We start from the raw sequence: 26,182 nt of genomic DNA, 5'->3' as shown, positions 1-26,182 counted from the left end.
CCTGGTGTAGCCTATTAACCCTGGTGTAGCCTATTAACCCTGGTGTAGCCACATAACCCTGGTGTAGCCTATTAACCCTGCTGTAGCCTATTAACCCTGGTGTAGCCTATTAACCCTGGTGTAGCCTATTAACCCTGGTGTAGCCTATTAACCTGGTGTAGCCACATGGTGTAGCCCAACCTTGGTGTAGCCCATTAACCCTGTAGCCATTAACCCTGCTGTAGCCTATTAACCCTGGTGTAGCCCATTACCCTGGTGTAGCCACATAACCCTGGTGTAGCCACAGAATAACCCTGGTGTAGCCCCTGGTGTAGCCCATTAACCCTGGTGTAGCCACATAACCCTGGTGTAGCCACATAACCCTGGTGTAGCCACATAACCCTGGTGTAGCCTATTAACCCTGGTGTAGCCTATTAACCCTGGTGTAGCCATATAACCCTGGTGTAGCCACATGACCCTGGTGTAGCCTATTAACCCTGGTGTAGCCTATTAACCTTGGTGTAGCCACATAACCCTGGTGTAGCCACATAACCCTGGTGTAGCCTATTAACCCTGCTGTAGCCTATTAACCCCGGTGTAGCCACATAACCCTGGTGTAGCCACATAACCCTGGTGTAGCCACATAACCCTGGTGTAGCCTATTAACCCTGGTGTAGCCTATTAACCCTGGTGTAGCCACATAACCCTGGTGTAGCCTATTAACCCTGGTGTAGCCACATAACCCTGGTGTAGCCACATAACCCTGGTGTAGCCACATAACCCTGGTGTAGCCACATAACCCTGGTGTAGCCACATAACCCTGGTGTAGCCACATAACCCTGGTGTAGCCGCATAACCCTGCTGTAGCCGCATAACTCTGGTGTAGCCGCATAACCCTGGTGTAGCCACTACATAACTGTTCTGGTCCAAGGCAGCCCTGTAGTTTTAGGTAATTAATGTGGAGTTGAAGAGACAGTTTCAGGTCTTAGGCATAAACACTGGTTATGTAGTAACCTCACAGAAGAGCAGGTTCATTTCCTTAGTTCAAGGTCTGGGTTATGAGGCTGGCTGTGGGATTAACAGCTTTATGCTTTATGTCCTCAGGGGTTCATTGGCTCATTGCAGCTGTGCTGTGTCAGCCAGTCACTAGAGAAGGGTTTCTCAAACTCGGTCCTCGGGACCTCAAGATGTGCACGTTTTAGTTTTTGCCCTAGCACTACACAGCTGATTCAAATAATCAACTAATCCTCAAGCTTTGATCATTTGAATCAGATGTGTAGGGTTAGGGCAAAAAAAAACAGAACATGCAGCCTTTGGGTCCCGGGGACCGGGTTTGAGAAACCCTGCTTGTTCAGGAAGCAACAGCAGGGTAGACATAATATGTCCGGCTGGAAGAAGGTCAACAGAATGCTCTCCCCCGTATTCTTCCTCCTAACAGGAGACAGGGAGACTTTGTATCCCCTTCCAACTCAGCTGCCTCTTAGCGGTTTACATATACCAGGCTCATTTCTTCTGGCATCCAGTTTACAAGTGCAGTTTGTTATTGAGAGGGCTAAATACGAAGCATGTGTCTGAGTTATGTATCGAAAAGAGAGCTTTGTTTCCCCCCTAATTCTGCCCCACAGGACAAATATTTTCACTTTCTGTTTGCAAAGTGAAAAGCAGAAGCAGTACAGGAGCATCATGTACACAGAGAGGGTGCGAGACGCCTGACACTAAGTGGATCGTGTCATGACAAGAGCAGCATCACATCACCGTGTGGCACTCTAACACCAGCCGGCAGCATGTTGATATCCTTCCATGTAAGTCATGAATAGTTCAGCGGCTACATCACGCCCAGGTCCATAGCACAGGAGGCTCTGTCAAACTGTCAAAGAACCACTAATCAAGGTCAGAGACGTCACTTCCCAGTGACGTTTCCCCTGGGGTGGGTGAATGAGGGTGTTCCTTCCTGCCCTACAGGATAGATGATCAAAATCCCCTTTTTTTCTTCTCGGGCAGATCTCAAGAGGAGAAAGATGTTTGTGTTAACATTCTTTTCTATGACACCCTCTTGTCGGGAATATCAATGAATGGCAATTATCATCTTACGGGACGCGGTGTGTAATCAAACACGTCTCCACTGGTGTTTTCGCAGTTTCAACACCTGCACCGCTCCTCTGAGCCGCGCCCACCTGCGCTGTCAATCACCGCACTGACAGAATAATTACCCACAAGGCAATAAAACGGCCCAGCGGTGAGCCGAGTGGAGGAGAGATGAATTGACTATTTCTGGCCCCGTGGGGCCCCACAGAGAGCAGCCAATTGCCTCTGATGACACACGGAGAAATGTGTCATGCTAGGTTGAGGAGAAGCATAGGAGCACAGCTACCATTGGAAATGAGACCCTGGTCTCAATGGGTTCTCCTGGTTAAATAAAGTTGAATAAATCACTGCTCCCTCATCACCTTAATCACTTTGTACTCAAATCCGCTGCCTGGGCTGGAACCAGGGCATGTGAGCAGAGTGAAACAAGTTGCATACCGCTCTGACGCTCCATGTCCTTTCCAACCGCTCCGTGCTCACGGACGAATAATGCCACTCCAAATTCGCTCCATTAATTAAAATCACCGTTTAACCAACACACATCTATTCTTGTGACTACCTGGACCTACCATTTGGTTTTGAAGTATTGAAACCAAACCATTTGGATTTGAAGTATTGAAACCAAACCATTTGGATTTGAAGTATTGAAACCAAACCATTTGGATTTGAAGTATTGAAACCAAACCATTTGGATTTGAAGTATTGAAACCAAACCATTTGGATTTGAAGTATTGAAACCAAACCATTTGGATTTGAAGTATTGAAACCAAACCATTTGGATTTGAAGTATTGAAACCAAACCATTTGGATTTGAATGAAAGTATTTGAAATAATTCATGAAAAGGTGACTGTAAGAAGCGAACATAATTTCAAAAGGGCTACATGTCATATTACACAGTATATAAACACTCTAAATAGGTCAGGAGACAGACAGGGAGCCTAAGAAAGAACAAATTATTTAGGTTATATTATTTCAATTATTTCAAGGCTATAGCCTACAAAGAAATACATTGGTAAGCATTTGTGAGTGCAACACAACATTTCGTTGTATTAAATCATTATAGTTTATAAATTGCACATATAGGCTGTGACTTACTTAGAATGAAATACAAATTAAACGAAAACTGTCTTATTAGTGCATTTGAATTCATTTTTAGAATGAATTTGCAGAGCTACTGGGATGATAAACACCCTTTTGGCCACTCTTGCCAGGCTGGGCAGAGATGCAAAGTTAGTTTTTCTCTCTATAGGTAGGCCTAAAGGTTTTTTAGGCACAATAACCCAATCAAAAGGGAAAGCTCCTCGGACGTGGGAATATGCCAGGCCTATTGGGCCAAAATCAATGATGGCCTATTGTATAGATAATAGAACAAAAATGAACGAAACGTTTAAGAGATCTGATTTTGAGTTTATAAATACTTTGCTACAATGACACACTTAGTTATCAACCCGCCTCGTTCCTTTCTTTTAACATGTGCAGGTAGTAAGTACAACCATCACGCTTTTGGGATACGTGTCTTTTCAGATTCCACAATGATTATTTAGCTGTGGACGCTACATCACCGCACTCCCACTCTTGCTCTTGGTCCTCCTCTTTGTAAGTCAGATTGATTTAGCACCTGTGTGTTTTATCAGTTTCTTTCTGAAAATATTTAGCGAACTCCATGAGAGTCGCTAAAGCAAGGGGTTTACAGCCGCACACAAGTAGACTACAGACGCATGCTCCGCCAGGCATGCCCTGAGCTCGTGAAGTGAACGCTACACTCCTCGCTCCACTCCATCTCTGCTCACATAATCTGTCTGGGACGCACCTGCGCATTAGCCCCCACAACATTCAGCAGTGCCTGAGAAGTGCTAAACTAGAGTATGTGGGAGGGAGATTGGCTTGTCCAAGTGAAATCATGCTGAATTTAACCATGCCTAACACCACACTTTGCCCCTAACCTCACCGCTTCAGAACTCAAATGGCTCACTCGGGAATTTAATCAGAACCTGGATCAGACCCGGGACCAAACCGACTCCACACATCTTTAAACCAGCCAAGCAATCCTCTACCTTGTCTCTTTTTCCCTCCACATCTTATATTGGACACAGTCACACCATGTCTGGCGATTAGTAAACACACGTACCTCGCTCCAAGGAAAACAAATTGGAAATGAAATCCAAATCGGCCCTGTAAAAAAAAAGGGTGAATAATAACGGGAACAGGATGTGGTGGATTACAGGGTGAGTCACAGCACCTCCACAGGAATAGCCAAGTCTGGGCTCCTGGGCCCTGGGCCGGCGCTCTGTTCTCCTCAGCCTGGCAGCTCTCCGACTAGGCAGCAAGCAGGCCTCAGCTCCCCTTTCAGAGCCCTTTGCGCCTGGCAAACGCTTTGGCGTGCTGGCGCTCTGCTTCATGGCGAACCAGTGTAACCCTGGCAGATGCCCTCTATTGGTTGTGCCATGCACGACAGTACCAGTGCTGCCAACGAATGGGATTCCTTTGAAGAGAGCAGGGAGTGATGCCAAATGATGTCCCCTGATATCTTCAATGTACCGTCCACTGTTCTAATATATCATTCCTCAATGATGTGGAATAATGTAGTGTACTAAGTGTTGGGCAGTTGCTATTGTCGAACAAATGCCACAAGCTCGATTTGAAGGAGAAGCCATCACGAGTTCAGAATCAAATCAAATCAAATGTATTTTGATATCTCAAAGTGCTGTACAAAACCCCTCTCTGTAAGATCGGACCGTTCAAACAGCCAACTACCATGGAGAGGAGCAGAGGTCTGGGTTTGCAGGTGAGATGATGAGAGCGTTACGGGTTATAAATGACTTCTGAAAAAGTGAGCAGTCAGTGAAGTCTCTGAAGCAGAGGCCTGTGGCCCATATGGGCCCCCACCCAGACACTGAGGCTGGCACTGAGGCTCTCTCTCTCTCTCTCTCTCTCTCTCTCTCTCTCTCTCTCTCTCTCTCTCTCTCTCTCTCTCTCTCTCTCTCTCTCTCTCTCTCTCTCTCTCTCTCTCTCTCTCTCTCTCTCTCTCTCTCTCTCTCTCTCTCTCTCTCTCTCTCTCTCTCTCTCTCTCTCTCTCTCTCTCTCTCTCTCTCTCTCTCTCTCTCTCTCTCTCTCTCCCCTTGAATGGAGTGCTGAGTGAATCTTTTAAGATGGTGCCGACGTGCAAGGCAGCTCTGCTTCTAGCAGCAACTTTTCAGTATTTCTTTTGTTCTTTTGTGTGCGTGTGTGTTATTTCTTACATTATTAGCCAGTGCATACAGCCGGAAATAACATTTAGCTATCAGAGTGCCAGCAACTCACCAGCATTCCAACCAGAAATACAACTTTCCCGAATTGGATCCTTGGTGACAAGCATTTCGCTACACCCGCAATAACATCTGCTAAATATGTGACCAATAAAATGTGATTTGATTTGAATTGGGCCACAGTGGGTTCAAAAGTCGCTGGCGCCGAGCAGGCTTGAGTTAGAGTGACTCCCCTGAAAGTGGTCAGGCCTGCCAGCCCTGATGTATTGTAGTCATCACTTGCTATCATATTCAAATTCAATACAGATTAGGGAAATCTATCAAATATGGCACCTGCCTCCTTTTTCCTCTCTCTCCTGCATGGCTGTTATGGTGTTTGGGGTCCTGTTAAAGCAGGATTGATCACTGACGAGGGAGTGGAGCAGGTCAGGAGGAGAAAGAAAATAATACAAAAAACTTTCATCCTTGATGGATTCCAGGCAGCTCTGGGAGACAACAAATGGCAGCTGGCACACTCGGGTTGTAAATTAAGAATACATTCTCTCTCGCCTCAGAGTTGGCTGAGTGAGTGCGTCTGTGGAGGACCGGAAGGTGAGGGACCAGCAGAGGGTGCTGTGTACAGGTAGACAGGCCCACACCGCCCAAGGAAGGAGTAGAGCAGAGAAGAGCGCACAGGACACCAACACAAAGCGAGAGAATGATATCATTGTCAAAAGGAAGCCTATTCATTCCCGTTTCTGGTTTGCAGCCCTGCTCTCTAGCAGGGTTTTATGTGGCTGGTGACAAATCATTTCTCTTGGCAAAGCCCTCCTCCACGCTAAGAAACGCTCTCTGTGTGGGAAAACACAAGCAAAACCATGCCAGCGGATGGACGCAGAGAGGTTGAACTAGAGGTGGGCCGCAGCTCTTACCTTGGCAGTGGGAGTTGTTGATGCGCTTGTATCCCTGGGGGCAGTCCATCGCCTGTCTGGATCCTCCAGCTGTCAGAGGAATAGCTGGAGAGGAGAGAGAGAGAGAGAGTTCTTTGTTTTGACGCCCATCATTCCATCTCTGAGGCGTATATGACTCAGAGCAAATGTAGGTCGGGTATATACGCTTCATTCTCGCACATGAACACGTTTGAGGACATGTCAAGGTTTTTTCAAATGCATTATGCATTTTCTACTGATACTTTGGGGATTCCGTCTGACTTGTGAGTAGACCGCATTTGAGGACTCATCCAGAATTGTTTAGGAAGGAGGAAGGCTACTGACAGTCTCTACTCTGACCTGTTCAACACAAACACGATCCATCAAACAAACACCTTGAGTAAGAACCAGCGTTTCATCTGACACACACACACACACACACACACACACACACACACACACACACACACACACACACACACACACACACACACACACACACACACACACACACACACACACACACACACACACACACACACACACACACCATTCAGTTTATCGCACTGGAAGCGTCACCTAGAACAGTTACATAGTTTATCATGACTCCAGACTAGAGGTGGCGTCAGGAAACCTGCCAAGAATAAAAACCACCACACTTGGTTTTGTTTGATGACAGGTTGCTTTAATCCCACTTTGATCTGAAACCACGAATGCATGGTGTTGTCCTCCTGACGCAGGCCTCTCAGCTCACGAGCATTGTCTGAGAGCTGTTAAAGGACAAGAATAGGGATCTCAAGCTGACCTCTAGGGAAAATGAGAATCACGGCAACATAAAAACATTTCTGCTCCCACATGGATTTGAGTTGAACGACGGCACAAGCATCCATTATATGAAAACAAAATGAAAGGGAAGATATGGGTAAAACACCCCTTCTCCCACGTGCACTCTCACGTGCACTCTCACGTGCACATGCACGGCAACTGATCAAACCCATGAACAAACACTTCCTCTCATGCATTCAACTTTCTTATCCCTGGCCACACAAGCCTCAAGGACAGAACACTGTGCAAAAACACCCTCCTACCTCCTCTTCCAAATGCCAAACACCACGTAGCCTTACTGTTTCATTTCCAAAGGTTGACATTAATTGCTTTCATTGTAAAAACTCAACGAAGGGAGCTGACATCTGTTAATCAAGACTCTGGTTGAGCTCCAATGGGTTGACAGGGGATGAGGGAGGAAGAGAGCCCGAGGGCACAGTCAGAGTCCTCAAAGAGGAACCATTAAACCGCATTGCCCATGGTACCGCTGGCTCAGAATAAATCAAACCATTTCAATGCTGATGGGTGATTGCAGATGGAGAGTTAACTCAATGTCTGCTTACAGTAATAAGGGGGAATCTAGATCTACTCTGGCAACCGGAAGTACTGGTGGAGGGCTTTTCAGGCCCCGTGACAGGGTGGCACCCAAATACCTAAAAGCAGATTGATAACTTGCTAGCCTTGTCAACAGGGAACAAGGCTGTGTTTGTTTGCGCGTAAGCCAATCTATTTAACAGTGAAAACTGTCTCCGGGGGCATAATGTGGCTGTTAAAACGGCGCCCACACATAAACACTAACCTCACGCCCCTGCCATTCCTGACTCCCAACACAACCAGTCAGTACACTGTGCCTCCTTTGTACCCTTCAATAACAGGAGACTTTTGGGAACAAACTGGTGAAGGGCTTTAGGTTTTGTTCAGTGTGGAAACCAGGGAAGTAATGGTCGAAAAATATGTGTGGTGATTTCTGACCTTGAAAGAGTCTACCTGTCAGGTAAGACAGGAGTACAAACTAACCGAGTTAAACTTGATTCTCAGGCCCATAAGATTATTTGATAATGATTAAAGCGTAGTTATTTCATCTCCAAAGTGCACTGAGGGCACAGAGTACTTTGATGCCTGTCTGAGGCAGACTAATCGCTTTTTTTCTGGGTTACAAATTAGTTGTTTTTTTATGAGCTCTTCTTGAGTACAAGCTATTCACGCGAGGATATCCACCGCCCTCCACTTAAATTGATGAAAACACATATCTCTAACCGCGTCCCACCCCCGTCTCCTCCCACCATCCCCTCACCTTCCCCCACTGGGTAACAACAAGCTAAAATAGCCCAGGAAGAGAAAGACAGGACAGCCACGTGGGAACACAGACTACTGATATGGAGACATCCAGGTTTTTTTCCTCTTTTTAAACAGATCTCTTCTCAAAATAAACCCACAGGGCCAGAAGCCAGCCACCTTTTTTTTTATCTGGATAAACACAAGGGTCATATTATGTTCCCAAATGAATGTGACTCTGCGTCTTTATTTTGCCTGTTGCCAGCTGATACAAGTGACTGGGCAACTCGTGAGAGTGCATTATTTTGTATTTTATCTTTATTTAGCTAGGCAAGTCAAAGCTAGGATTTTCATTGGAGGTAGGCTAGCAGTGCCTCAAGAGCAGCTGCTCTGAAATGACCGGGCTGGTCATTCTGTTGTTACTTACCGTAACTAGGCTACATTGTGTAATGTGTCTCAGGTGATGAGAGCGAGGCTGTGTCATGTTCATTTGAAAACAGATCTCCCAATTTCTCATTCCTAGCATATTTTTTTAGCATCCCAGCATAGTTCAACATATTTTCCAGAGCTATAAACACAAAACGGCGAAAGATCAAGATATTCTGTCTGGGTTTCAGTCTGGGTCTGTACAAATCATTATTTCACCAAATATGGATGATACAAGCACGGCAATGTTGTAACGCTCGTCTGGGGGTATTAGAGGGATCGATTTTCACCTATTGTAGTCCTTTCCACTTGTTCCCGTATACTGTTGATATTTGCAGATTTGGGCACTGATAAGCCCCTACATTAGAACGCAGTGGCTGTATAGTAACATGCTATAAATGATGCCGGAGATCAGGCTCTGCGCTTCACAGCGTTGTATGGGTTTTGACTGACAGCCGTTCTGAATTTGAGCACCGCACGCGACAAGAAGACGCCCCCCCCATCCCTCCCGCTAATTGGGCAACTTTATAAAACATTGTTGTTGTCTGAGTGAGGCACATGCTGTAAATGAAGATGCCTCGTTGTATTTTGAAAGATTGGAGATATTGAGGATTAGAATAAATACTGCTGTGAAGTTATACAAGCAAGCCAAACACCCGTGAGTAAAAATGTGCACTTCACATTTCCATATCCTAAAACTCGTGTCATGTACAGTGTCAGGAAAATGTTACCACTGTGTTAGATGTACAGTTACAAGATGACATGGCGGCAAACCCAATGCCATTTGTGAACAGAATGAGCCTACGTTTGTCTGTTGTGAAGAACATCTGCCGCAGAACACACATCTGAATGCACCTGTGACTCCTTTCTATCCGCACCAAAATGACAATCTGTTTCTCTGAATTGCCCTGTGAAAGCCTAACACTGGAAGATGGTATTGTATTGCTTATAGCTGGTCATGTTTTTTGGGCCGTTTTTGGATTGCTTAAACAACAGTAACTGTGTGATGGCGGGGACGCAGGGTTGTGTTCCAAACAAAACAACTGCAAGTGTGCTTCCTCTAGTTCCTCAACTGCACAGCTCGAAGAGCCCAAAAGCACCTTATAGTTGAAGACTCTTCTTTAAGTCAGAAAAGTGCTTTGAAATAGTTTAGGAACTGTGCACAGTTTGGAGAGGTGTGCGTGGCCACTTGGAGACCCCAGTTAGTCCTCTCACTCAAACCCGTGTAACGTTTTGGGTCTTATGTCGCACCTCCCCCCCACATTTTCCAGGAATATTCGTATCATGTTACTGAATGTATCCAGAGTATTTTCAGATTTCGTGATCAACAAATGCGCCGAAAAGTACAGTAAATGTAAATTTGCGTAAAATCAACAGTGTGATATTTGGATTCAGTCTTGTGTCAGGGGAACTGTTGTGTCCTCAACGTTGGCCTAATCATTTCCCCATAATCTCCAAACTGTTCCGTTTCAATTGCTACCATGCCTGCATATGCTTTTCATACTTCTTCTGCAATAAACATGAACATTTAGCCCTACCCATATAGGCCAATTCCCACGAGTGTAAAATGTCACAAGAAAGTTATTAGAGGATTACCATGAGGTGAGTCCGTGGACTGGACACCAGGGGTCCGGTTGTTGGAACAAAACTGTGGGTCTCTGTCTGGTCTGGGTCTGTTTGCTATGTGAGTCAGCACATTCACACTTGCGTGTCTTCACTGAATTCTACCATTTCTCCAACCCCCCTCCCCCACCCGCCCATCACTTCCTTCTGCCCCCTTCTCTGTCATTCTCTGTGAAAAACCATTACCCCTCCTTTTTTTTTGGCAGAAGCCGGGTTCCAATGTGTTGATTGTCTCGACACAAAAAAACAAACAATTTTCTTGGAAGCAGTTAGGAAGTGAGAAACTGCACATGCCAGTAAACTGCTTCCACAGTGCCAGTAAGGTGCATTACCGGATCTATCTTCAACTACTGTGTCTCGGCAGCAAATAGCCGCACGGCACTCACATAAGCTGAGGCAAATTTCATTGGGCTGAGACGTCCTTAATTGGGTGTACAGTTCATCTGTCTCTGTCGCTGCCTGTCTATCCCACGACAGTCTCGCTCACTCCCCATTCGCCTTCTGATAAAGGCCAAGCATTATAATCTACACTGGTCAAAGAGTGTTACTTGCATTACATCGGTACTTACATGGTTTTGGGCACTTCTGGCATTTGTGGAACCCCCAGGATGTTCCGATGCTCTGACAGCATTCCTCCTGCTTGCTGAGACCAGGGAGGGCCTTGCCACACTGGCATTTAGAAGAGAAAGAGAGAGAGAAATAGAGAAAGGGAGGGGGAAGGAACAGCAGAGGGAAAGACTGAGTGAGCGAGTTCAGTATTTTCAGACGGGAGAAAACTCCCTCATATTCCTCTATTTGGCTGGCTGAAGTAATAAAAGAAAGCTGCACAACAACGCCTCACGACATGGGCTTGTGAGCCATCAGCATCACACAATGCCCATCTGTCACTCCAACTCCAACTCTCAGACAGAACAGCTCTATTATAGAACACATCCTGTCGCCAAGCCTCCCTCAGATGGACACACACTGATAAGGGAACACTCGTCGGCGCCTCGCCTGCTGATGGAGCCTTATCACCACAATGTCCATTTGACTGCAAAATGCAAACCAAATTGAATGGTGATCTGGAGTGGATAAGATGGGCGAGTTGCCAATGCTGCTAATAACTTTGGATGTATTTAAGCACTGACCTGGGTTACGGGACTATTTCTAAGATGGGAAAAATTGCTTGGTGTTGATAAGATCTTTATTCTCTGTGTATAAAGCAGGCTGAAAAATGACAGGAAGGCTCTTACACCTGCATTGATTTAAATTGAGGCATGGTTGTCCCCCCCCCCTTTAAACACACATCAATTTAGATTAGCGTAGATTAGTTTGATGCACAAACAGCTACTTTGATTGTAGTTTTTCCAATGCAAAGAATGATAAATGGCTGGCATTGAAGCAGTACTCATTAACCACAAATCCTAACAAACTCTCCCCCTCTTATTTCCACTCTCTTTCTCCAACCCCCACCTTTCCCCTTGTCCTTCTCTAATTTGTCTTCCAATACTCTCAATCTGCACTCTCAAAACTTCCAGTTTTCCTCTCTCTACCCCACTCTTCACCTCCATCCCTCCTCTCTCCCATCCCTCCCCTCCCCCCTAGTCCCTCTCTGACCTGTGTGCCAGTGGTCTCTTGGAAGCAGCGTCCCAGCTGGCCGTTGGAGACAGGCTGGTACTGGGGTACGTAGCTCTGCAGGTTGGGGTAGATGATGTTGTGTCCCTGCTGCTGGATCTTCTGGCTGCTCTCTGAGTGGTGGTAGGTGTAGTGGGACTGGGTCTGGGAGTGGCCATTCTGCCCATTGCCTTTCACCTTCTGCCCATTGGCATCCAGCTGGGAGACCTGGTGGATCTGCACCGAGGCCTCTGGGGGATGCTTCACGTGGATGTTCACGATGCTGGGGGCATATTTCACTAGGGGAGACAAGGGAAAGAGGAAACGTTGGGTCAAAGTTATTGAAAAGAGCAACTTAATGTTCCCCGACTGCACTTACTGGATACTCCTTTGTTTTTGTACCTCTATGCCTGTGGATGAAAAACTAACATTTTCAAAAAAATCATCCTTAACTCCATGTTTCTGGACTCCATCTTACCAGGGTTCTGTCCATTGCTGAAGGTCAGCGGCAGAGTGTGAGTGGAGTGAATCTGGGACGTCTGCTGCTGTCCATTCTGGCGCTGCTGCCCATTCCCGTTCTGAACAGGCATCTGACAGAACTTCCCTGTGAAGGTAGGCGGGCACTGACACTTGTCCCTGGCACTGCACTTTCCACCATTCATGCAGGGAAGATGGCATACCACTAAAGAACACAAAGAACGTGAAGTTTAGCCAGCTGTGTCCACAGGTGGCAGCGAACCCAATGATAATACACACACACTCTGAGCATTTCACAGCAGTTTATTGTTGGAAACGTTTTTTAACTTGGAGGCTGATCAACCTTTAAATAAAGAGCAAGTAGACAAAACAACCACTGTTTATGAACTTTGTTTGACATTTCTCCAAGAGTTATCGACTTCCAATATTGTTTTCTTCTCTGAGTGCTCTCTCTCTCTCCCACTCCAGCGTCCATATGCCAAAGACCTCCTCTAGGAGGTTTGTGCTTTGGCACACAAAGATATGAAGCCGGAATCACAAGCTGCAACATTAAAAAGCATGATGGATCCATCCAGACCCAGGAGAACAAAGTCTGTGTTGTTCAGCCATCGTTCACATCTCCGTCCTCGTCTTCCGGGGTTCTACGCCATTACACATTCAGCTCAGTGTCCAAACACTGCCTGGCTCCCCCGCCATCAATATTCATCACAAAGAAGCAAGGAGGTGGATGGCAAATGATCCATTATGCCTGGAGACTGCATAATTCCTCAGCAAACCTGGATTAATTGAGGAGCCTGTGATGTATTCATGTATTCAGCCCTAGGGTGTGTTTTCCATCCGGACTTTGACAGTCATGAAGAGCTCAGCCTGGTTCTGAGGGAGACTTCAGGCCCAGATAAGGCTGTGTGAGGCTAAGACCCAAACCAAATGACAGAGGTGTGACCAGGAAAGTATTACTCTCCAGAGGGGGCAATGACACAGAAATGCCTTGATGTTCATACTCAAAATTGAGTAAGTGTTCCATTCTCCCCTTTTAATTTTTTTTAAAACTATCTCTCTCAACCCATCATTCACACCTACAGTCTCACTTTCACGTTCTCTCTCTGTCTCAGAGTTGTCAGTCACCCAAGGCGTATTCATCCACAAAGGAATTTCTTCATATCTCCAGCTAGTCTCCACACGCGCCACACATGCCACCACACCCCTCAGCTCACCACGCGCCACACATGCCACCACACCCCTCAGCTCACCACGCACCACACACCAGATTTAAAGAAACAAAAACAAATGAGAAATATAGAATCTAAAGGCGAACATTAAAGGCTCCCATTCAGGCAGTAAGTTTCATTAATTGCGAGGCTGAAGGACCTTCTGTGGAGGGTTTGTTTGCCGAAGCCGTCCTCTGAAAAGGTCTGAGGGAACTGAACCCCCCCCCCCCCAGTGTATTTGAAATATTTGTCAATGGCGTGTGGGTCGCCAGCATGAATCAAGCTGTCACTCCAACCAGCAAACAGAGAGGCGGTCTCTCTCTCTTGCTCTCTCTCTCTCTCAAATGGGAATACCTGCTGCCTACGGGGAACACCACAGTCTCTGCCATCTAGGCTTCCTGGGTCTGTCGCCCTTTCGACCAGTGCAGGAATCTCCTCAGCAAACCGCGAGTCGATTGCTCAATTGAGCGAGAGAGAGAGAACTAGTAATCACGCCTCTTCTGGCACTCTATTGCATGCTGTAGTAAAGCATGTCAAACAAAGACACACAGCAGAAATTCCTGGTGGTGTTACGTGTTCTGATGTAAATCACACACTTTTCAGACCTTCAGAGGCAACCGTAGACATTAGCCTCGCGCTAGTGTTTCAAAATGAAAATGGTGTTCCAAATTCCTCGAAAGAGGCATTCGAGTTTATTATAGCGAAAGTTATACATGTTCCAACTATAGCAACAACATTCCTATAGTAGCTCTTTGCCCTGTGACCTAAAGTCTTTGTGTTCAGTGCCTCCGGGTCACTACCATACTGCATATTGTATTCATTTAGTGTGTTTTTCCTAGAAAAGGGACAGGCAAGGTTTGTTTAGGATTTGCAGCGGTGACACAACGACAGCTGTAATAAATCTGCCTCTCCCCAACCCTCTCATTATGGTGACTACAACACCGCTCCCAAACCTCACATTCCGGCTGCCTCTGATCCTATCTGGCCCATACAGGGACCTGCTCTAGAGTTCTGTTTGAAGTCCTCTCTGACTCTGCCCTTCCCCAGCACCAGTCCCCTCCCAGGTCTGACCCATGTCATTACCATGCAGCTGGTGGCATTAGGAGCATCAGGTGACATCCTGTTTGATATGCAAAGGCATCTCAGGGACAACGGGTTATTGTTTACATACGGGGTGTCTGGAAGAGACAGCATCGATGTCAAATGTGCTTTGAGAGAGAATATATGGCTAATCAAACTGGTTGACAAGCCGTTTGCCACATTTGTACTGACTGGTCATTTGAACAGAGCAGGATCTACACATGATAATCATGGGTTTGGTGGGACCCAAATCAAACCGAATTGGATGAGTACGTCATTTTTCCTGACCACGTGACCCGACACCTCCAGTCTCTTTGAATGAGGTTCATTCGCGCATTAAAAATGTCAATCACAATGCCTAATGTGATGAGTAACTGTGTCTCTTGTTGATTGACATCCGGTTTGCCCTCCTCCTCCGCAGCCCTCAGTATGATGTCATAGAGCCTCCACCAGAAGCCACAGCTGTGGTTCCCAGAGCCTAATGAGATCATAACTACATAGACTGCTTACCGGGGTGAATGGCCCCCAAAACCACCCAACTTCATCTGATAGAACGTGTTTTGTCAACCCATCCCTTAGAACCACTAACCACACCATAATGGTTACACACTCATCGTGTTGTGGGTGGAAAACAAGCTACTGGAGCTGTGTGTGCCAAAACATCACAGGGTGGGAAGGGAAGTGCCACTCTTTCAAACAGCCATATAACTTTATCAGACCTGATCTGATTGACCTCTGATAGACAGCCACTTAAGGGAAACCAATGTAAGATCATTCAAGAGAAATGAATCCACACATCGTAGTAGTCACAAAATATTCAATATTCTTTTTACATGTTTTTTTGGTACAATTAATAGCAATGTCAACATGTCATCACAGCAGTGATACAGTGTACATGGTTTGGTTTTATGATCACTGCAAAGGTTTTTAAAATATGAACGGCCTAAATTGCCTTAATCAGCTGAGTCAGAGAGAGTGACCTCAGTACCTCAGTTCCAAAATCAGCCACAGTCTTATGCGCTCCAGATGTTTCCTCTTGACTACCACAGAGTAAAAGAGTTTAAGGAGACTATTTCACCTGGTAGACTGTGGACACGCACACACACAGATGTACACAGATACAGTTAACACAAATACCCCAACGTCAGGGGCGCAACTTTCACTGGAGACTGGGGGGACATGTCCCCCACACATTCTGGTAATGCATTTTTGTCCCAGTTTTATCACTGGAATGTGATCCAAACGAGGCAATGGTGTGCTTTAGGACCACGCAGACGCCTTCGAGAGGTCGGTAGGCTGTTTGGTATGTTTATCCGACTGGATAATTAAAAAATATAAATAATAATTATGTCCCCCCCACTTCTAAAGCCAAAGTTGCGCCCCTGACGAACACACACACAACCACACTGACTAATTTCCTCATCATCCACTAAATGGTTGAGAGTGGAAAGTGAGAGAGGAAAAGAGAGGGATGACCGGAGCCTTGGAGCCCTGGAAGTTGTTCATTAATGCAGGCTGCTGTGCTCCTTCCGCGGGCCAGGGATGTGTGATTAGAGGAGGCTGGGTCAGCAGCAACACAGTGTAGGGCCCCTGGGTGCCTAATGAGATTTTAAGATGTGGTGTCTGGCATTTCACAGAAAAATCCCACTTAGTGGTTAGAGCAGTGAGGCAGGTTGGCCCAGACAAGGCAACCCTAGACTCACGAGAGAGGCTAGTGCCTGGTGTTTACTGCGGGCACAGGATCTGGCAACCAGAGAAGCCCCCATTGCTTCCCACTCCACCGCAGGCAGCCCATCCACTGAGACTGTAAAAACAGGGCAGTGCTTCCCTGCCTCCCAGGTAGGGATGACAAAAAAAATGCAATCTACAAAGAAGAAAACAAAACTTGGAGGGAGGAAATGACAGTGCGGTGATTATAAACTAATGAAATCTGACAAGGAGGAAATGACAGATACCAGAGGAGCAGTTGACTCCAGCCATCTCCAGCTCCATATAAGGCTGGAGCTGCACAGCTCATAAACTCTCCAGCACGCTCCGCCACTGGCACCCGCTGGACTCTCCCCTTCCTCCATAGCTACAGGTTTTATTCTTCACCAGATGATCACCCATCCATAACTTGCGTACGTGGGAGCGAAGGGAGCCTATAAAACTCAGTGAAAGTGTTTCAGTTAAATACCTGGCACTCTCCTTTACAAGGCAGACAGAGAGAGAGCTGCAGACTTGTTTCTTTCCCCGGGAGCCTCACATGCTTTCAATTAGTCACCGACCAAACACCTGATTACACTCCTTTGGTCCAGTGAAAGCCTAAACGCACTATTAGTGTGTAATGCTCATTAATCAAGTCTCATGCAGGACTCCAGACACATAGGCCTCCAGACAACTACCTCCACCCAAACTCAACATGGACGTCCAAAAAATGGAATGGGAACCCCTCCATTCCGGTCCTTCTCACCTCTGTAAAAACTGAACAGGTTACCTGAGGAATTAGAACATTTATGGAAATTGTCCTGAGAGCCGGGGAAATCTATCGGCTTCTTTCTTTACCTCTTCCCTGAAATGGGACATACACTACATGGCCAAAAGTATGCGGACACCTGCTCGTCAAGCATCGCATTCCACAATCATGGGCGTTAATATGAAGTTGGTCCCCTCTTTGCCGCTATAACAGCCTCTACTCTTCTGGAAGGCTTTCCACTAGATGTTGGAACATTGCTGCGGGGACTTATTTCCATTCAGCCACAAGAGCATTAGTGAGGTCGAACACTGATGTTGTGCGATTAGGCCTGGCTCGCAGTTAGCATCCCAATTCATCCCAAATGTGTTCGAAGGTGTTGAGGTCAGGGATCTGTGCAGGCCAGTCAGGTTCTTCCACACCGATCTCGACAAAACCATTTCTGTACGGACCTTGCTTTGTGCACGGGGGCATTGTCATGCTGAAACAGGAAAGTGCCTTCCCCACCAAACTTTACAGTTGGCACTGCATTGGGACAGATAGCGTTCTCCTGGCATCCGCCAAACCCAGATTCATCCGTCAGACTGCCAGATAGTGAAGCGTGATTCATCACTCCAGAGAACGCGTTTCCACTGCTCCAGAGTCCAATGGCGGCAAGCTTTACAACACTTCAGTCAATGTTTGGCATTCTGCGTGGTGATCTTAGGATTGTGTGCGGCTGCTTGGCCATTTCATGAAGCTCCCGACAAACAGTTCTTGTGTTGATGTTGCTTCAATTTTTACCTTGCTACGCACTTCAGCAGTCGACGGTCCCGTTCTGTGAGCTTGTGTGGCCTACCACTTCGCGGCTCGGCTATTGTTGCTCCTAAACGTTTCCACTTCACAATAACGGCACTTACAGTTGACCGGGACGGCTCTAACAATGCAGAAATTTGAGGAACTGACTTGTTGGAAAGGTGGCATCCTGTGATGGTGCCACGTTGAAAGTCACTGAGCTCTTCAGTTGCGGCCATTCTACTGCCAATGTTTGTCTATGGCGATTGCATGGCTGTGTACTCGATTTTATACACCTGTCAGCAACGGGTGTGACTGAAGTAGCTGAATCCACAAATTTGAAGGGATGTCCACATACTTTTGGCCATGTCGTGTATTTGTAGGGAGGTGCTGGGTGAAGAAAAGGGGTATATATAAAATGCTTCCCTCCATCTCACCTCCATCTTGAGTTCAATCGAGTACAGGTTTAACTGGATGAACAACAGAGACAGATTGCAAAATAGAATTGTATTAAATAGTTTGGGATATGGCCTTGTCTCTGAGGAATGCAGTTTGAAGGAAGTTGCTCACTAGCGCTAGTACAATTGCTAACTAACGCTAGTTAGCATTGGCTCGCAAAACTACCTCCAACTTCCTTCCTACTGGACACAAATACATACAAATGGTATCCATCAGTTCCTCTGACTCTGCCAATATCCCGAAGTATCTCTTTAAGGGTAGTATAGCCGGTGGTGGGGAGGGGGATGGTTGTCGACAACTGTTGCTGAAAAACAGCAAATATGAGAGAACATGGATACATCCCAAGGTTTACACTCATTGGTTGAGAGAGAGGAAAGTGATAATTGCAAGAGTAAGCCCAGAGGCCAATCGCCAAGCGTGTGGAAAGTGAATTACTGTACAGTGACATGGTTAATAGGAAGAGGAGAAGAATGAGACGCCGTGCTGATACATTTGTATTCATTCCCGCTATGGCCGTATAATAGGAAACAGAGGAATTATTTTGATGAAATCGTCTAGAACGAAGCTAACACACAAAATTAACTGGCAGCCGTGACCATTTTTAAATATGAAGCCTGGACCGATCCAGGAGGCTCACAATACTTGGACAGGCAATGCGCACAACTGGGGACACAATACGCCAAAAAGACCACTGAGGTATGGAGAAACACCACTCTGAAAGGGTCCCTTATCCCCCATAGAATACTGTGACAGTGGAGAGAGACAAAGGAGAGAGAGAGAGAGAGAGAGAGAGAGAGAGAGAGAGAGAGAGAGAGAGAGAGAGAGAGAGAGAGAGAGAGAGAGAGAGAGAGAGAGAGAGAGAGAGAGAGAGAGAGAGAGAGAGAGAGAGAGAGAGAGAGAGAGAGAGAGAGAGAGAGAGAGACAGAGAGACAGAGAGACAGAGAGACAGAGAGAGGATGCGAGGGAGAAATGTTATTCCGTTATCAGTAAGGAGCTGATATGGAAACTGAACGAGACCGTTATACAATCTGCAAGCCAGTAGACTGTACAGTAGTAAACTGTGCAGCTGGGTCCTTCTCTCTTTCCACATACAAGTCTAGCGGAGTTGGACTGCAGGAGAGTTTAGGGGCTGTCTCCATCGGCGACAGAGGGTAATATGGCGGCCCAAAACCACCAGGCCTCCAGCCCTGAGCGCTGACTAGGCAGGGCAGCAACCCAAAAAGGAATGTGGAGAAAATGAGACTGCTGCTGCTTGTAAATCAGACGGATGCTTAAAATCACCGGCAGGTTTTTTTCCCCCTCATCTCAACGCCTTTGTTTTCCCCAAATCCAACCCACATCATCAAATTATTCCTATCATATTCTCAAAGAATGTATTGTGTTTTAATTGCACAAAATGTCGTAAGAACAGCACAGTTCAACCCACCACTATGATCTAACCCTCTTTCCACAGGACTGTAAAATACATTTTTCCTTTACAGAGCCTCCAACAGGCATTTAGTACCGTGTTAAGTGGGTAAAAAGTACAGTTGCAACTCGCCCTGGATAAATGAGTCACAAATCACAAAACAACTTAAGCTTGTTATGGGCTTGGTAAGCGTGTTAATTAGCCAACACCCTGTAGCAAGCAGGGACACATCCCCCCCCCTTTCTTATTATGAAGCAACACTCTCCCTCCTCCTTCTTTCTCATCACTCAGGTATGATAAACAAACATGGGATTTATTCCATCTCTGCTGCTGGAGATGGGCCCGCACACTGTAAATAAAACGCTGCTCTCCTTTTTTTAGGCTCTCGTCTGTGCTACTTAATAGCCCTCTTGGCTCTGAGCATGTAGGGAAGAGCCGGCCTGGGACAGACTGCATGCCTCGACGGGTACATTAGGCTGATACTGCGCCAGGTGCTCTCATTTAAAGAGACAGTCACACGGACAGAGCAACGCTCGAGACTGCAGATCTGCACACAGAGCAGGAAAAGGCAAGTTAAGCTGCTAAATTTGCCTGCACTTCACAACATGATATAGGCATTTGGTGATGATTAAAATAAGTGTCTTGAACCACAAACTGAGTAACAAAATCAAATCAAATGGTATTGGTCACGTACACACATGTAGCAGATGTTATCGTGGGAGTAGCGAAATGCTTGTGTCCCTAGCTCCAACAGTGCAGTAGTATCTAACTAAATGCTTGTGTCCCTAGCTCCAACAGTGCAGTAGTATCTAACTAAATGCTTGTGTCCCTAGCTCCAACAGTGCAGTAGTATCTAACTAAATGCTTGTGTTCCTAGCTCCAACAGTGCAGTAGTATCTAACTAAATGCTTGTGTCCCTAGCTCCAACAGTGCAGTAGTATCTAACTAAATGCTTGTGTCCCTAGCTCCAACAGTGCAGTAGTATCTAACTAAATGCTTGTGTTCCTAGCTCCAACAGTGCAGTAGTATCTAACTAAATGCTTGTGTCCCTAGCTCCAACAGTGCAGTAGTATCTAACTAAATGCTTGTGTCCCTAGCTCCAACAGTGCAGTAGTATCTAACTAAATGCTTGTGTCCCTAGCTCCAACAGTGCAGTAGTATCTAACTAAATGCTTGTGTCCCTAGCTCCAACAGTGCAGTAGTATCTAACTAAATGCTTGTGTCCCTAGCTCCAACAGTGCAGTAGTATCTAACTAAATGCTTGTGTTCCTAGCTCCAACAGTGCAGTAGTATCTAACTAAATGCTTGTGTTCCTAGCTCCCTTGCTCCACGTGCAGTAGTATCTAACTAAATGCTTGTGTTCCTAGCTCCAACGGTGCAGTAGTATCTAACTAAATGCTTGTGTTCCTAGCTCCAACAGTGCAGTAGTATCTAACTAAATGCTTGTGTCCCTAGCTCCAACAGTGCAGTAGTATCTAACTAAATGCTTGTGTTCCTAGCTCCAACAGTGCAGTAGTATCTAACTAAATGCTTGTGTCCCTAGCTCCAACAGTGCAGTAGTATCTAACTAAATGCTTGTGTTCCTAGCTCCAACAGTGCAGTAGTATCTAACTAAATGCTTGTGTTCCTAGCTCCAACGGTGCAGTAGTATCTAACTAAATGCTTGTGTTCCTAGCTCCAACGGTGCAGTAGTATCTAACTAAATGCTTGTGTTCCTAGCTCCAACAGTGCAGTAGTATCTAACTAAATGCTTGTGTTCCTAGCTCCAACAGTGCAGTAGTATCTAACTAAATGCTTGTGTTCCTAGCTCCAACAGTGCAGTAGTATCTAACTAAATGCTTGTGTTCCTAGCTCCAACAGTGCAGTAGTATCTAACTAAATGCTTGTGTCCCTAGCTCCAACAGTGCAGTAGTATCTAACTAAATGCTTGTGTCCCTAGCTCCAACAGTGCAGTAGTATCTAACTAAATGCTTGTGTTCCTAGCTCCAACAGTGCAGTAGTATCTAACTAAATGCTTGTGTTCCTAGCTCCAACAGTGCAGTAGTATCTAACTAAATGCTTGTGTTCCTAGCTCCAACAGTGCAGTAGTATCTAACTAAATGCTTGTGTTCCTAGCTCCAACAGTGCAGTAGTATCTAACTAAATGCTTGTGTTCCTAGCTCCAACAGTGCAGTAGTATCTAACTAAATGCTTGTGTTCCTAGCTCCAACAGTGCAGTAGTATCTAACTAAATGCTTGTGTTCCTAGCTCCAACAGTGCAGTAGTATCTAACTAAATGCTTGTGTTCCTAGCTCCAACAGTGCAGTAGTATCTAACTAAATGCTTGTGTTCCTAGCTCCAACAGTGCAGTAGTATCTAACTAAATGCTTGTGTTCCTAGCTCCAACAGTGCAGTAGTATCTAACTAAATGCTTGTGTTCCTAGCTCCAACAGTGCAGTAGTATCTAACTAAATGCTTGTGTTCCTAGCTCCAACAGTGCAGTAGTATCTAACTAAATGCTTGTGTTCCTAGCTCCAACAGTGCAGTAGTATCTAACTAAATGCTTGTGTTCCTAGCTCCAACAGTGCTAACTAAATGTAGTATCTAACTAAATGCTTGTGTTCCTAGCTCCAACAGTGCAGTAGTATCTAACTAAATGCTTGTGTTCCTAGCTCCAACAGTGCAGTAGTATCTAACTAAATGCTTGTGTTCCTAGCTCCAACAGTGCAGTAGTATCTAACTAAATGCTTGTGTTCCTAGCTCCAACAGTGCAGTAGTATCTAACTAAATGCTTGTGTTCCTAGCTCCAACAAAAATTGTGTTCCTAGCTCCAACAGTGCAGTAGTATCTAACTAAATGCTTGTGTTCCTAGCTCCAACAGTGCAGTAGTATCTAACTAAATGCTTGTGTTCCTAGCTCCAACAGTGCAGTAGTATCTAACTAAATGCTTGTGTTCCTAGCTCCAACAGTGCAGTAGTATCTAACTAAATGCTTGTGTTCCTAGCTCCAACAGTGCAGTAGTATCTAACTAAATGCTTGTGTTCCTAGCTCCAACAGTGCAGTAGTATCTAACTAAATGCTTGTGTCCCTAGCTCCAACAGTGCAGTAGTATCTAACAATGTACAACAATACACACTAATCTAAAAGTAAAAGAATGGAATTAAGAAATATATGAATATTAGGACGATCAATGTCGGAGTGGCATTGACTAAAATACAGTAAAATAGAATACGCTTTCTAAATATCAGATGAGTAAAGCAGTATGTAAACATGATTAAAGTCACAGAAGCAGAGCGAGCGCTCTCCTAGCTGTGTTTGCTGCGGAGTCAGACAGGAATTGGTTTTCTTTGGGTTTTCCCACATGTCTGTGTCAAGAGCAAGGGGCAACAGACAGTGGTGAGCTCCGTATAAGGATTGAGACAGATTAGCATACTAGACTTTTTCAGGGTCTGTGCAACACATTAAGGAACACCCACCTTTTGTGATCCTGTATTGGAACAGTCACTATTCTATTTTGCATATAGCAGGGTTCCCCTACTGGCAGCCCGCGGGCCTAATTTGGTCCGCGAATGATTTTATTTGGCCCCCCAAGTTTTCTGACCATCATTGATGGACATCAAATACTGTAAAAACACCAGGAAATCATCTCCAAGTGATTTACATTTTGAGATCGTATGAAAATGTAAGCAAGGTTTGGGCTTCTTGCGGTCAATTTGTAGTACATCAATGATTTGTGATTATATTCTGGCTCCCTGACCACCCGCTCGAGAAACAATCGCCCTGCGGCTGAATCCAGTTGATAATCTCTGGTATGTAGCATGTAAATCAGATACTACACATTTATGCAGGAAAATACAGTCGGCACATAATGTAAACATTAATCATCAAAATAGCTTCACACCTCATACAGAACGCAGGTCATGCGCACACGCACCAACACACACAACATAATAAACCACCCTGAAGCCGGATGCTTTCTACCGCATTAATCACCAGACACAAGACAGCGACCACATTGGATGAACACAAGACGGAAGCAGATTGGGGGAAGGGTGATGATACACTGGACCAGAGATCACTCACCTACTCTGAAGTTGGGGGCAGTGAGGGTGTCTGCGGCATGGCCGTTCTCACTGACGATGGTGGTGGTGTTGCCCAGCTCACAGTTGTTCTGGCACCGCCCCCCTGTGCAGGTCACTTTGCAGATGGTGGGTGTGAAGACCACCTTGATCCGTCCCGTGTGGTTCCCCACTGCCAGCCGGGACGCACAGCACACCATCAGAAAGAAGAGGGAAGGGAGGGAGAGTCTAGTCAGTCTTGTATCCATTGGTTAGTTGGTAACACCTTGAGTGGCCTGTCACAGACGATCACGAACAAAGAGTTCAGTCAAAACAATAACTGAAAGGACTGTTGTCCTCTCTATTCACATATACCACCGTTGTGTCTCTCCTTTCCCCTTTTATCTTTCTCTTTCATTCCCTCTCTCTTTCTCTCCCACTGCTTCTAAATCCGGTGGCGTCTCTGAAACATGAGGAGGGAAAGAGAAAAAACAGAGGGAGAGAGAGCTCAGCAAACAAAACTCTGGGATGCACTCCAATTCTTCATCAAAAGTCAAGTTCCCTGAGAGGTGGGTATTGGCAGATCACAATGCCATGCTTTATTCCAAGACGCACAACGAGTGGGCATGGCGGTGTAGTCGGCCCTGGTTTCTCTGCCTTCCCCCCTCCCTCTTCTTATTTCTCTCTTTCACTTTCTCCCTCCCTTTCTCGGCCTTCCCCCCCTCTTCTTATTTCTCTCTCTCACTTTCTCCCTCCCTTTCTTTCCTGTCTCCCACCTAGCAAATGTTCTAGGTCATTGGCACCTCTGTCTGAAAGAAAGTTCTCCCAAAATGCTTTTGCTGTGTCTCTTCCTAAGATCACCTCCTCTCTCTCTCTGTCCCTCTCTGCACTTTAGGATGAAGTTACAGGCTACCCACTGCACCGAGATAGAAACTATCAGCCTACCCGTCCGCCCATTCGCCTATCCTCTCCCCTTCCTCCCTCACCACCAAACCCAGCCCTCATATCAGACAGACAGAGAAAGAGAGGGGGAGGGAGAGAGAGACAGAGAGAGAGACAGAGAGAGACAGAGAGAGACAGAGAGAGAGAGAGAGAGAGAGAGAGAGAGAGAGAGAGAGACTAGCGAGACAGAGAGAAGAGTATTGATCACAAACATCTGTACGAGGTTTACCGCATCCCTTCCCAGACTAGCCTCCTCCAACCTTTCCCCTTCTACTTTTCTGCATTCAGTGACACACGTCTTTATAGAAAGTTCCTCAGCTCCCCTTCCTTTTTTTTCTCCCATTCACATCTTCCTTTTCCCTTCACCAACGTCTCTCTCTACGTCCTGTCTTTACTACTTTGCATGCCCCCCCCACCCGTCCAAACTTCCCCAAAACCCCAGACTCCTGAGCTCAACATTTTGTCTGCGGCTGTCAGCTGTTCACACCAGACAGGGCAGAGATGCAGGGAGCATGGCCAAGGGGAGCGAGGGCTTTTTCCTCTACACCAGAAAGCAGGCAAAACCACTGGATTACAGACTTTTGGGCTGCCTAAATATTTGCCATAAGATGAAAAAAAAGAAGATGTGGACATAAAGGGGAACTAATATGATGTAGTCAAAAGCCAAGGACTAATAGACAGTTGGTTTTAAACGTGAGCCAACTGTATTATATACATAATAGACATAGTGTTTAAAAGACAAGTTTGCCAAATGTCATTTCCAAGTAGAAGGAAGGAGCCGTTCCAATGTAGGAAGGAGCGCCGTTCCAATGTAGGAAGGAGCATTGCTCTGACTGATGCTGGCATGGGAGAGTCGATGGGGGAAAAGGTCTGCTTTAACAACCTGCTCTGCTCCTTTAAGACCCTATAGACATATCAGGCTCCACTCAGGCTCTGGCTCCTGGTAGGGGTCTACACATGAGAACCGTCAACCTCTCCATCAAACTGCCTGCTGCTTGCCGAGAGGTCCTGCGTTCTTTACCTACAGTATAATCCCCCGTGTCACACCAGGGCTTCCTGTGTCTGCTACACTGCGCCTAGACTAAGAGTTCCCAGCGGAGTGTCCACCAGGCCGTTCAGTCTCTCTGCACTCTAGCGTTCACTGTATTATGCCGGGTTTGCCATCGACCTCATCACACTGTGACCCAGAAACGTACTGGTTTCTCTCTGGGGGCTGAGCATTCATTTGGCCGTTACCTCCCAGCAGTTTGTAGCTCTTTACTTTCTGGGGTTTCTGGGTGATTAAGCTACTACCACAAGCGCGTTCATTCAGAGAAGGCCTGGGTGTCACCGTTGACAGGGTGTATAGAGAAGTATGGACAGGAGAAGCCTTGGAAACAGAT

The 26,182-nt window shown here is 46.1% G+C and overlaps 1 protein-coding gene across 4 annotated transcripts in view; it reads right to left on the bottom strand.

Annotated features, from left to right (window-relative positions):
- LOC124038230 (latent-transforming growth factor beta-binding protein 1-like) overlaps positions 1-26,182 on the bottom strand; it is a 137,879-nt gene that overhangs the window by 57,120 nt on the left and 54,577 nt on the right. For all 4 annotated transcript variants that reach the window (XM_046353825.1, XM_046353828.1, XM_046353826.1 and 1 more), the window contains exons 5-9: positions 23,884-24,051; positions 12,442-12,645; positions 11,967-12,262; positions 10,937-11,036; positions 6,222-6,305 (exon numbers count right to left, since the gene is read on the bottom strand). In XM_046353825.1, coding sequence (XP_046209781.1) covers positions 6,222-6,305; positions 10,937-11,036; positions 11,967-12,262; positions 12,442-12,645; positions 23,884-24,051 — 852 coding nt within the window. The remainder of the gene's footprint in view (positions 1-6,221; positions 6,306-10,936; positions 11,037-11,966; positions 12,263-12,441; positions 12,646-23,883; positions 24,052-26,182) is intronic.

This window comes from Oncorhynchus gorbuscha, linkage group LG06, assembly GCF_021184085.1.
Source record: "Oncorhynchus gorbuscha isolate QuinsamMale2020 ecotype Even-year linkage group LG06, OgorEven_v1.0, whole genome shotgun sequence".
Lineage (NCBI taxonomy): Eukaryota > Metazoa > Chordata > Actinopteri > Salmoniformes > Salmonidae > Oncorhynchus > Oncorhynchus gorbuscha.
The sequence above is the reverse complement of the archived record's forward strand: the minus strand, read 5'-3'. Positions and strand labels throughout refer to the sequence as shown.